The sequence below is a fragment of the Ranitomeya imitator genome, chromosome 5, assembly GCF_032444005.1.
Source record: "Ranitomeya imitator isolate aRanImi1 chromosome 5, aRanImi1.pri, whole genome shotgun sequence".
NCBI classification, from domain to species: Eukaryota; Metazoa; Chordata; class Amphibia; order Anura; family Dendrobatidae; genus Ranitomeya; species Ranitomeya imitator.
The window spans coordinates 435,862,145-435,876,069 of record NC_091286.1 but is presented as its reverse complement, the minus strand read 5'-3'; the positions used below and the strand labels follow the sequence as shown (position 1 = coordinate 435,876,069).

The 13,925-nt window shown below is 42.8% G+C and overlaps 1 protein-coding gene across 1 annotated transcript in view; it reads left to right on the top strand.

Moving 5' to 3' along the window:
* LOC138638116 (probable cation-transporting ATPase 13A4) overlaps nucleotides 1–13,925 on the top strand; it is a 542,444-nt gene that overhangs the window by 488,395 nt on the left and 40,124 nt on the right. Inside the window, exons 28-29 of the mRNA XM_069727138.1 lie at nucleotides 5,229–5,317; nucleotides 11,501–11,581. Coding sequence (XP_069583239.1) covers nucleotides 5,229–5,317; nucleotides 11,501–11,581 — 170 coding nt within the window. The remainder of the gene's footprint in view (nucleotides 1–5,228; nucleotides 5,318–11,500; nucleotides 11,582–13,925) is intronic.

Genomic DNA, 13,925 nt, shown 5'->3' with positions numbered 1-13,925 from the left:
ATATAGTAACTTTGACTGCAAGTTGGCAAGGGTTAATGTTTTACTACTGTTACAACCTCTGTTTGCTGTCATCTGCTGTTTACCATCCTGCAACATTCCTTTTAATATGCCTGCTGAATCTTTGCTAAATTAATTTGTTGCATTGTACTCACTTCTGTGTATCCATGCTGGGGTCACAGGAGATGTTATCTGGTGCAAGGTATTATAGCACATAGATGTAGCCAGGTCCAGTGCCTTTGATCATCTAACCTCCCCTGGTGTGTTGGACAGCTGCTAACTTATCCAAAACCAGCTGCCACATTCCCTTTCACCTGATCCTTTACTCAGTCCTATAAATCTATGAGCATCCTAAGGGGTGCATGCAGTGTGGGGCCTGGCATGCGCCCCCTGCAGCAAGGCATCACAGCAGCTAAGTATCGAGAAGCTGCAGTTCTTTCAATGGCTGTTTGTCACAGCAGGAGTCAGGATCCTCTAACCAAATAATCATCTCCCCTTTCCTCTTACCTACCCACCTGACCTCCTCTGCTGACCTGCTCCTCAACCTCAGTTCTCTCCTAATAAAACATAAAACAAGCTGGCCACTCTCTTTCTCCCACCTGCTCTCCCTCTCTCTGCTTCTCCTCACTGCTGGTGACATATCTCCAAATCCTGGACCCCCACAGCTCATACCTCCCATTACTACCCCCTCCTACCGCTGTCTATCTAATATGATCTATTGCAATCTTTCCAACGTAAAACCCATGCCCCTGAAGCCCACCCCCCTGCTCCCTCTCTCTGGAGCACTCTGAAATACCTGCTCCATCTGCAATAAGCTTCATGTGATTCACGACCTCTTTCTCTCTTGCAATCTTGCCTTCCTCGGCCTCACAGAAACATGGCTGACACCCTCCGACATGGCCTCCCCTGCTGCACTGTGTTATGGCGGCCTCCACTTCACCCACACACCTCCGGCAACAGACATGATGGAGATGTGGGTCTTCTCCTTTCCACTACCTGCACCTTTAACCCAATCCCACCTCTACTGTTCCTTATCCTCCCCTCTTTTGAAGCCCACTCTGCCGCATCTACTCTCCCTCCAACCTCCAAGTGGCAGTCATATACTGACCTCCGGGCCTGGCCACTGCCTTTATTGACCAATTCTCTAGCTGGCTTCTTCACTTTCTTTCCACTGACATTCCCTCTATCATCATGGGTGATTTCAACATCCCCACTGATACCCTTCAGTCAACAGCCTCCAAACTTCTGTCCCTTACTTTATCTTTTGAACTTACTCAGTGGTCCACCACAACCACCCACACAGACGGACCTGGTCTTCACCTGTCTCTGCTCTCTAACGTCACCACTTCCCCTCTCCCTCTATCCGACCACCATCTACTCACTTTCTCATCCCTGTCCTCCTCACCTGTCACCCATGTCCAGCAACATGCGCATCCACCCAGAAACCTCGCACACCTACACAACAACACACTCTCTGACTATATCCTACCACTGGCATCCATCTCCTCACTCCACGACACAGACAGTGCCTCTGCTATCTGCAATGCCATTCTCGCATCAGCTATTGACACGGTCACCCCGCTTGTTCAAGGCAGAGTGCAACGAATCAATAGACAACCCTGGCACAACATCACTAACAACTCCGTCAAGCATCCAGGGTTGCAGAGTGGCATTGGAAGAAAATAAGTTCGCAAAATGATTTCAATGCATTTAAACAGTCAATGTTCGCTTTCAAATCTGCTCACACCTCTACTAAGCAGGCCTACTTCACAACCCTTGCATCCTCCCTATCCTCCAACCCCAGTTGTTATTATTATTATTATTATTATTATTTATTATTATAGCGCCATTTATTCCATGGCGCTTTACATATGAGGAGGGGTATATATAATAAAAACAAGAACAATAATCTTGAATAATACAAGTCACAACTGGGTACAGGAGGAAAGAGGACCCTGCCCGCAAGGGCTCACAATCTACAAAGGATGGGTGAGGGTAGAGCTGGTTGTGAAGTGGTTTGGTTGATCGGTGGTTACTGTAGGTTGTAGGCTTGTCAGAAGAGGTGGGTCTTCAGGTTCAGTTATTCAAAACTTTTAACTACCTCCTCCACCCACCACTGCCCTCTCCAACCTCCCACATCTTTGCTGAGGACTTTGCCAGATACTTCAAAAATAAGATCTACCAAACAAGGCAAGTCTTTATTGTTCAACCTCCACACCCCCTTTGTATACCAGACCAATTCTCAAACTTCATAACTTCCCTGTCCAACATCACTGAAGGGGAGCGTAATTGTCTCCTCTCTAAATCTCACCTCACCACTTGTACACTAGACACCATTCTATCCCACCTCCTCCCCAACCTCCCCACCACACTAATGCCATCCCTAACCCATCTCTTCAACCTATCTTTAACTTCTGGTGCCTTCCCTTCTGCTTTAAAACATGCCACAATCATGCCTATCCTTAAAAAGCCAACCCTAGACCCAACCGCTATGTTCAGCTAACGCCCAATATTGCTGCTCCCTTTTACTTCCGGACTCCTGGAGCAACACATCCATGCTGAACTTTCCTCCCACCTCTCATCTAACTTGCTCTTTGACAATCTACAATCTGGTTTCCACCCCATCACTCCACTGAGACAGCCTTGACCACTAATTACTAACAACCTACTTACAGCTAAAGGTACCGTCACACTTAGCAACGCTGCAGCGATACCGACAACGATCCGGATCGCTGCAGCGTCGCTGTTTGGTCGCTGGAGAGCTGTCACACAGACCGCTCTCCAGCGACCAACGATGCCGGTAACCAGGGTAAACATCAGGTTACTAAGCGCAGGGCCGCGCTTAGTAACCCGATGTTTACCCTGGTTACCATTGTTAAAGTAAAAAAACAAACACTACATACTTACCTACCGCTGTCTGTCCCCGGCGCTCTACTTCTCTGCTCTGGCTGTGAGCACAGCAGCCAGAAAGCAGAGCGGTGACGTCACCGCTGTGCTTTCCGGCTGCCCGGCGCTCACAGCCAGAGCAGAGAAGCAGAGCGCCGAGGATAGACAGCGGTAGGTAAGTATGTAGTGGTTGTTTTTTTACTTTAACAATGGTAACCAGGGTAAACATCGGGTTACTAAGCGCGGCCCTGCGCTTTGTAACCCGATGTTTACCCTGGTTACCAGCGAAGACATCGCTGAATCGGTGTCACACACGCCGATTCAGCGATGTCAGCGGGAGAGCCAACGACGAAATAAAATTCTGGCCTTTCTTCCCCGACCAGCGATATCACAGCAGGGGCCTGATCGCTGCTGCGTGTCACACTGGACGATATCGCTAGCCAGGATGCTGCAACGTCACGGATCGCTAGCGATATCGTCTAGTGTGATGGTACCTTTAAGCTAATGGTCAATGGTCTATACTCCTCCTTCTAGACCTGTCCTCTGCTTTTGACACAGTTGACCACTGCCTCCTACTACAGATCCTCTCCTCCTTTGGCATCAAAGACCTTGCCCTATACTGGATTTCCTCGTACCTTTCCAACTGCACATTCAGCGTCTCCCACTTCCACACTACCTCATCCCACTCTCTCTCTTTGTTGGACTCCCCCAAGGCTCTGTTCTAGGACCCTTACTCTTCTCAATCTATACACTTGGCCTGGGACAACTCATAAAGTCCCATGGATTCCAGTACCACCTGTATGCTAATGACACTCAGATCTACCTCTCTGGCCCAGACATCAGATCTCTGCTGTCCAGATTTCCGGTGTGTCTATCAGCCATATCCTCCTTCTTCTCCTCCCGCTTCCTCAAACTCAATGTGGATAAATCTGAACTCATCATCTTTCCTCCATCTCACAGATCTTCCTTACAAGATCTACCTATCACCATTAATGATATCACGCTTTCCTCCGTACAGAAGTCTGCTGCCTCATAGAAACCCTTGACTCTGCCCTGTCCTTTAAACCGCACATCCAAGCTCTTAACACCTCCTGTTACCTCCAACTCAAAAATATCTCTAGAAGCTGTCCTTTCCTCAACCCTCAATCAATTAAAATCTCCCACCTCGACTACTGCAACATCCTTTTCTGTGGTCCCCCTGCTAACACTCTTCCACCTCTCCAGTCCAGCCTTAAAGGGCCTCTGTCACCCCCTCCAGCCGTTATAAACTAAAAGAGCTACCTTGTGCAGCAGTAATGCTGCATTCTAACAAGGTGGCTCTTTTAGTTTTTTTGCAGCTATTGCCAATATAAAGCTATTTATAATTTTGCCAAAATACCTTTCTTTAGACCTGGAGGCAGGTCTTAACCCCCCTGCTGGAAACGCCACACTGCCGTCACTCATATCTTCTGGGGCACCGGGCTCCGCCCCCTCCGTGCTGTTTTGCTATGAAATCCGGCACCTGCGCTGTTTAGTACTGGCTGGGGCAGGCACAGTGAGCTGTGACCGTCTGACCTCACATGCAGGAGGTAGACAACTAGCACACTTCAATGAATTGTGATGCAAAAAGGGGGGGTTTATTTACATAGAGTAGTTACAAACGTTTCAGTCTGTACTGGACCTTCATCAGTGTGCTAGATCAGTGTGCGGTAACGTCCAGACTTCCCTCTCTGCTGAGAGTCGACTGCCTTGCTGCCTTGCACTGGCATATATTTCCAAGCAAAGCTTGTTATATATGGATGCAAATTAAATATTACCACTGGGGCTCTACCAGCCTGAGCTGAGGTGTGACGGGGTGTGGCAAACCATGTTCGTCAAATTCATGATGAGCGGCCGTGTTCACTGCGCAACAAATCTTACTCTAGCTGGCATTGGAGTAAGATTAGTGGTGAGTCGCTCATCTCACCTACTTCATTAAGAGGCGTGTAACTCTTAATAAGGCCGGGATCACACACAGCGAGATACGGCCGAGTCTCGCAGGTTAAAACCAAGCTCTGGCACCGGCACACCAGAGTGGAGCGTGCGGCTGCATAGCAATACATGGAGCCGCACGCTCCACTCCGGAGTACCAGTGTCAGAGCTTGGTTTTAACCTGTGAGACTCGGCCGTATCTCGCTGTAGTGTGACTCCGGCCTTAATCAGGAGCCTCACACTCCACCCTGCTCACTCATCAAGGAACCATGAAAGTCTTGATGAATTGTGTCTTATGTCAGACTGTATTAATATTTATCAGTTATTACTTGAAAGACACAGCTTCCAATTTTTTTATATACACATATTGATAGCCCTAATTTTTTTTTTTTCAGACGTGCTGTCAGTTTTGATTATAATCCAAATTGTGGCTTATCTGTTTGTCATTTTTGCTGATATTGACACATTATACACTGCTATGGAGGTAAGGTATTTTCGATAGTATATATGATCAAAGCTCAAATCTTATTTTATTTTGCAAGTGTCTATTTTCTGTGTGATAAGATTCCAAGTAATACTTTAATTTTCTTGTATCTATTTTATCAAACATTAAAACTCAACATTACTGCTCTTATTAACTATGAAGATAGACAACTACAAAGTAATGTCTGAGCATCAATTTTACTTTAGACACGCATGAGAAAATCCAGTATACTGTGCTAGTCTTAAAAATTACAACTTTTATTGAATAAAACTAAACAAAGCTTATATATCAATATAACAAAAATCGCAACAATCCAAAGTCAATTCATATAACCATTAAGGTCACTACTTGGTTCGCCTCCTGATGAAGGGACGAAACGCACGTTGTGGCGCTTGGGGAAAACCACACACAGCAGACCACTCCTCATGTAAGTGCTAATAATAATTCTATTTTGATTTAAACTCATGTGAATACAATTGACATCGTAGACAGGATACTTCATGGGATTTAGAGTTAGGATTGTATGACTGTATATACTGTACATATGGGCAGTAGGTCGGGTAGATGTTGGTATATCTCCCCATTTAAACCAAGTAGTGACCTTAATGGTTATATGAATTGACTTTGGATTGTTGTGATTTTTGTTATATTGATATATAAACTTTGTTTAGTTTTATTCTATAGAAGTTGTAATTTTTAATACTAGCACAGTATACTGGATTTTCTTATGCGTGTTTACTGATTATTGTCAGTTTTTGTGCTCTGGTTATTGAGGGGTTTTTGTGATGATGAATCAATTCTACTTTATAAAGATTACCAACTAAGCAACTATCTTGATTTATAAGGTCATTGGCTTCATTATTTTTCAATAAAATATGAAAAGAGAAGTAAATGCAGTGCCTTGTGAAAGTATTCGGCTCCATGTAACTTTTCCACCTTTTCCCACATATCATGCTTCAAACATAAAAAGATACCAAATGTAATTTTTTTGTGGAGAATCAACAACAAGTGGAACACAATTGTGAAGTTGAACAAAATTTATTGGTTATTTTTAATTCTTGTGGAAATTCAAAAACTGAAAATTGGCGCGTGCAATAAATCTACCAAGACCCGGCCGTCCCTCTAAACTTTCATCTCAAACAAGGAGAAGACTGATCAGATATGCAGTCAAGAGGCATATGATGACTCTGGATGAACTGCGTAGATCTACAGCTGGGGTGGGACAGTCTGTCCATAGGACAACAATCAGTCGTACACCGCACAAATCTGACCTTTATGGAAGAGTGGCAAGAAGAAAGCCATTTATCAAAGATATCCATAAAAAGTACTGTTTAAACTTTGCAACAAGCCACCTGGGAGACGCACCAAACATGTGGAAGAAGGTGCTCTGGTCAGATGAAACCAAAATCGAACTTTTTGGCAACAATGCTAAATGATATGTTTGGCATAAAGGCAACACCGCTTATCACTAGTGTTGAGCATTCCGATACCGCAAGTATCGGGTATCGGCCGATACTTGCGGTATCGGAATTCCGATACCGAGATCCGATACTTTTGTGGTATCGGGTATCGGTATCGGATACATAGAGATGTGTAAAATAAAGAATTAAAATAAAAAATATTGATATATTTACCTCTCCGGCGGCCCCTGGACTCAGCGCGGGTAACCGGCAGGCTTCGTTGTTCAAAATCAGCGCTTTTAGGACCTGAGAATCACGTCCCGGCTTCTGATTGGTCGCGGGCCGCCCATGTGACCGGCACGCGACCAATCACAAGCCGCGACGTCACCGCAAGCTATTAGCGCGCTCTTTTTTGAAAAATGAGCGCGTTAATGACTTTCAAAGACGTAGCGGCTTGTGATTGGTCGCGTGGCCGCGACCAATCACAAGCCGCTACGTATTTGAAAGCCATTAACGCGCTCATTTTTAAAAATGAGCGCGTTAATAGCTTGCGGTGACGTCACGGCTTGTGATTGGTCGCGTGGCCGCGACCAATCACAAGCCGCTACGTCTTTGAAAGTCATTAACGCGCTCATTTTTCAAAAAAGAGCGCGCTAATAGCTTGCGGTGACGTCGCGGCTTGTGATTGGTCGCGTGCCGGTCACATGGGCGGCCCGCGACCAATCAGAAGCCGGGACGTGATTCTCAGGTCCTAAATGCGCTGATTTTGAACAAAGAAGCCTGCCGGTTACCCGCGCTGAGTTCAGGGGCCGCCGGAGAGGTAAATATATCAATATTTTTTATTTTAATTCTTTATTTTACACATCCCTATGGATCCCAGGGCCTGAAGGAGAGTTTCCTCTCCTTCAGACCCTGGGAACCATGAGAATACCTTCCGATACTTGATGTCCCATTGACTTGTATTGGTATCGGATATCGGTATCGGCGATATCCGATATTTTTCGGGTATTGGCCGATACTATCCGATACCGATACTTTCAAGTATCGGACGGTATCGCTCAACACTACTTATCACCCTGAACACACCATCCTCACTGTCAAACATGGTGGTGGCAGCATCATGGTTTGGGCCTGCTTTTCTTCAGCAGGGACAAGGAAGATGGTTAAAATTGATGGGAAGATGGAAGGAGACAAATACAGGACCATTCTTGAAGAAAACCTGTTGGAGCCTGCAAAAGACCTGAGACTGGGACAGAGATTTGTCTTCCAACAAGACAATGATTCCAAACATAAAGCAAAATCTACAATGGAATGGTTCACAAATAAATGTATCCAGGTGTTAGAATGGTCAAGTCAAAGTCCAGACCTCAATCCATCTGAGAATCTGTGGAAAGAGCTGAAAACTGCTGTTCACAAACGATCTTCATCAAACCTCACTGAGCTCGAGCTGTTTGCCAAGGAAGAATGGGCAAAAATGTCAGTCTCTTGATGTACAAAACTGATAGAGACATACCCCAAGCAACTTGCAGCTGTAATTACAGCGAAAGGTGGCGCAGCAAAGTATTAAGTTAAAGGGGCCGAATAATATTGCACACTCCACTTTTCAGTTTTTGAATTTCCGCAAAAATTTAAAATAACCAATAAATTTCATTCAACTTCACAATTGTGTTCCACTTGTTGATTCTGCATCAAAAATTTACATTTGGTATCTTTACGTTTGAAGTATGATATGTTGGAAAAGGTTGAAAAGTACAAGGGAGCCGAATACTTTCGCAAGGCACTGTATAGTAAATTAATATTATGCATAAAAAGTTTGGTTTATATCTTCATCATTGTTGTTAGCTGTAACAGAAACCCTGGAGTCATCCTGAATAAGTTATAGGGGAGATAGACCTGCCTACCACTGATCCATTGACTATGAAGGACAGCTTTGTGACATCTTGATGTCAAATTTTTTTGGCTGAGGTTATTGCTTCCAGCATAATATAAAACATCAGAAGTTAAAAAATGTAAAAAAAACTACTGCACACCATATCGCTCCTCTCTCTCGTCCTCAGCTCCTCACTACCCGTCTCACATCTTCTTATCACTGCCGCAATTTCTGAATCCCCTCCTAGATTGGCAATTCCAGTTCTGATGGGGCACTGGAAGTTCAAATTGCATATCATAACATCATGACGTTACATGAGCTTGTGTGAGCCATCCCAGGGTTTGCCAATGCGGGGGCTGGAGAGATTAGTGGTAAGGAGAGTTCTAGGATTTTTCTTTAATTTTGGCATCTCAGGTTCACTGTGCTTGAGGGTTTGGAAAGAACATAAAACATAATGAAGGACATTTACTTCACAACGAATAACTTCTCTGCAAATCGAATTTCATGAGAAAATCCGTGTGGACAGGAGAATTAAAAATGTATCTGATCCACTCATCGTTAGTCAAAGAACATTGTAAAAGGGTTTCTAAAAGTGAACTCAGACTAAATAAGATGAATATGATGGCTTTTATAATTTGCTATTGGAAAAAAAAGCAGTGTCTGTAAGGAAATTCTTACGGCAAAAAATAGAGGCTGAGGTCCTTATTTCAGTGGTGTGACACTTGTTGGGCTTCATGCTGTAGTTTTGATAATACACCATTTTTCTGCTGTATCCTTGTTATGAACTGCTGCTGTGTAGTTGGTGATAGTCATGATTTCCTGCTATCTCTACCCCTCACCATTGATTGGCATATTTCTTCCTATGTCTACAGAGAAATTTGTCAGTAAATGGTGCAGGCAAGATTATAAAAGGCACTTCACTGAGATAACTAGCAGATCTGCAGCAGATAAAATTAGATTTTTATGAAAACTGAAGCAAGGAGCCTCCTAAATGACACTCCATTGGAATCAGAGTTTCTGTCACTATTTTATGCTACCTACAGATAGGGAACCATAAATCTGATCACAAACTCACTTTTAAAGCCCATTGCATGCATATATACACTGCTCAAAAAATAAAGGGAACACTTAAACAACAGAATATAACTCCAAGTAAATCAAACTTCTGTGAAATCAAACCGTCCACTTAGGAAGCAACACTGTTTGACAATTAATTTCACATGCTGTTGTGCAAATGGAATAGACAACAGATGGAAATTATTGGCAGTTATTAAGACACACTCAAGGGAGTGGCTCTGCAGGTGGGCAACACAGACCACATCTCAGTACCAATGCTTTCTGGCTGATGTTTTGGTCACTTTTGAATGCTGGTTGTGCTTTCTCACTCGTGGTAGCAAGTGACGGACTCTACAACCCACACAAGTGGCTCAGGTAGTGCAGCTCATCCAGGATGGCACATCAATGCGAGCTGTGGCAAGAAGGTTTGCTGTGTCTGTCAGTGTAGTGTCCAGAGGCAGGAGGTTCAACCAGGAGACAGGCCAGTACACCAGAAGATGTGGAGGGGGCCATAGGAGGGCAACAACCCAGCAGCAGGGCCGCTACCTCAGCCTTTGTGCAAGGATGAACAGGAGGAGCACTGCCAGAGCCCTGCAAAATGACCTCCAGCAGGTCACAAATGTGCATGTGTCTACACAAACGGTTAGAAACCGACTCCATGACGATGGTCTAAGTGCCCGAAATCCACAGATGGGGGTTGTGTTCATAGCCCGACACCGTGCAGGATGCTTGGCATTTGCCACAGAACACCAGGATTGGCAAATTCGCCACTGTTGCCTTGTACTCTTCACAGATGAAAGCAGGTTTGCACTGAGCACATGTGACAGATGTGACAGAATCTGTAGACGCCTTGGAGGGTGATCTGCTGCCTGCAACATCCTTCAGCATGACGGGTTTGGCAGTGGGTCAATAATGGTGTGGGATGGCATTTCTTTGGAAGGCTGCACAGCCCTCCATGTGCTCGCCAGAGGTAGCCTGACTGCCATTAGGTACCGAGATGAGATCCTCAGACCCCTTGTGAGACCATATGCTGATGCGGTTGGCCCTGGGTTCCTTTTAATGCAGGACAATGCTAGACCTAATGTGGCTGGAGTGTGTCAGCAGTTACTGCAAGATGAAGACATTGAAGCTATGGACTGGTCTGCCCATTCCCCAGACCTGAATCCGATTGAACACATCTGGAATATCATGTCTCGCACCATCCACCAACATCACATTGCAGCACATTCTGTCTGATGGTTTAGTCCAGGTCTGGGAGACAATCCCTCAGGAGACCATCTGCCTCCTCATCAGGAGCATGCCCAGGCATTGTAGGGAGATCATACAGGCACGTGGAGGCCACAACCACTATTGAGCATCATTTCCTTGTCTTGAGGCATTTGCTCTAAAGTTGGATCAGCCTGTAACTTCATTTTCCACTTTGATATTGAGCATCATTCCAACTCCTGAACTCTGTGGGACATTATTTGTGATTTACGTTGATCATTTTTAGGTTTTATTGTTCTCAACCCATTCCACTATGTAATGAATAAAGATTTACAACTGGAATATTTAATTCAGTGACATGTAGGATGTGGGATTTTAGTGTTCCCTTTATTTTTTTGAGCAGTATATATTTCATATCCACACAGGCCTTCTGTTGAATTAATACAAATTCAAATATGATGCATTTTATTTTTTTGTTAAAATCTGTGTCAATGTGGTTAATTATAACATTATATTACAATTATATTAATTTTCTGATTTTTAACTTATCTTAAATACTAAAAATCAAAATAGTTTGATTCTTATGTATTTTTTAAGTTTTATTGTTTGTATAAATCACTGTTTACTAATGTCTTTTTATTCATTATTTAGCTTGTGTGTACTCCATATTACTGGAGAGTGTACATCTTGATCATTGTACTTCTTCTCTTCATGGTGTCATACATTGCGGAGGTAAATGTTCCTGGAGCATTTTATTCATCAACTATTTACTATGAAAAAATATATCAAACAAAATATTGCACTTCTTGCCATATTTGCAAACTATACAGCGAGAGGAAAACATGCATTGATAGCGTTTTTTTGTGAAAAAAAAATCAATTTGGCAAAAATTTTGAACATTTCGCAATTATCCAAATTTTAATTTTTATGCCCTTAAATAAGAGAATTATTTTGTACAAAATAGTTAATAAATAACATTTTCCACATGTCTACTTTACATCAGCACAATTTTGGAACCAACATTTTTTTCTGTTAGGAAGTTATAAAGGTTTAAAGTTGACTCCTGCCAGCAAAGAGAATGTATTAAAATATAACTTTATTTCCTTGTAAAATAAAAACTACCTATAAGAGAAAGTGATATAGTGCAAATAAAATCTCACTCATCAACTATTCGTCCCAATGGACCAAAAACATAGGGATACTTCCGTACTATTCTCCAAGAGTCCCTATACACTATTAATTATGACTTATTCCAATTCTGATTGACATTTAAATTGGATACAAATTCATATAATCATAAACTGTGATATTATTTCAACAATCCCAGCATTATCCAAGGTGTCCAATCTACAAATAAAAATCACAGTCTGAACGTGGACTTGCTTACTTGGGTGCATATATTAATTCCACACTATTTTAGTTAGAAGTTATAAGGGTTTAAAGTTGACCAGCGATTTCTCATTTTTTCAACAAATTTTACAAAACCATTTTATTAGGGACTACATCACATTTGAAGTCACTTTGAGGGGTCTATATTATAAAAAATACCCAAAAGTGACACCATTCTAAAAACTACACTGCTCAAGGTGCTCAAAATCACATTGAAGAAGTTTATTAACCCTTCAGGTGCTTCACAGGAATTTTTTGAATGTTTGAAAAAAAAAGAACATTCAACTTTTTTTAATTATTTTTTTTTACTTCAGATCCAATATGTTTTATTTTACCAAGGTAACAGGAGAAATTGGACCCTAAAATTTGTTGTACAATTTGTCCTAAGTACACCAATTCCCCATATATGCAGGTAAACCACTGTTTGGGCACATGACAGAGCTCGGAAGGGAAAAAATTGGCTGGAATTGAGATCAGACGTCATATCGCATTTGGAGAGCCCCTGATGTGCCTAAACAGTGGAAACCCCCACAAGTGACACCATTTTGGAAAGTAGATCCCCTAAGGAACTTATCTAGATGTGTGGTGAGCACTTTGAATCCCCAAGTGCTTTACAGAAGCTTATAATGTAGAGCCATAAAAATCAAAAATCTAATTTTTTTCACAAAAATGATTTTGTCACCCCCAATTTTTTATTTTCCCAAGCGTGACAGGAGAAATTGGACCACAAAAGTTGTTGTGTAATTTGTCCTGAGTACACTGATATTCCATATGTGGGGGTAAACAACTGTTTGGGGGCAAGACAGAGCTTGGAAGAGAAGGAGCGCCATTTGACTTTTTCAAAGCAGAATTGGCTGGAATTGAGATCAGACGCCATGTCGTGTTTAGAGATCCACTGATGTACCTAAACAGTGGCAACCCCCCACAAGTGACACCATTTTGGAAATTAGACCACCTAAGGAACTTATCTAGATGCTTCACAGAAGTTTATAATGTAAAGCCGTAAAAATTAAAAATCAAATTTTTTTCACAAAAATGATCATTTCGCCCCCAATTTTTTATATTCCCAAAGGTAACAGGGGAAATTGGACTGGAAAAGTTTTTGTGCAATTTGTCCTGAGTACATTGATACCCCATATGTGGGGGTAAACCACTGTTTGGGCGCATGGCAGAGCTCAGAAGGGAAGGAGCGCCTTTTTGGAATGCAGACTTTGATGGAATGATCTGCATTTGCAGAGCCCCTGATGTACCTAAACAGTAGAAATCCTCCACAAATGACCCCGTTTTGGAAACTAGACCCACAAAGGAACTTATCTAGTTGTGTTGTGAGAACTTTGAACCTCCAAGTGTTTCACTAAAGTTTATAACGCAGAGCCGTGAAAATAAAAATCATTTTTTCCCACAAAAAGGATCATTTTGCCCCCAAATTTTTATTTTCACAAGGATAACAGGAGAAATTGGACCACAAAAGTTGTTGCACAATTTATCATGAGTATGCTGATACCCCATATGTGGGGGGAACCACAGTTTGGGCTCATGGCAGAGCTCAAAAAGGAAGGAGCATCTTTTTGGAATGCAGACTTTGATGGACTGGTCTGCGGGTGTCACGTTGCTTTTCCAGAGCACCTGATGTACCTACACAGTAGAAACCCCTCACAAGTGACCCCATTATGGAAACTAGACCCCC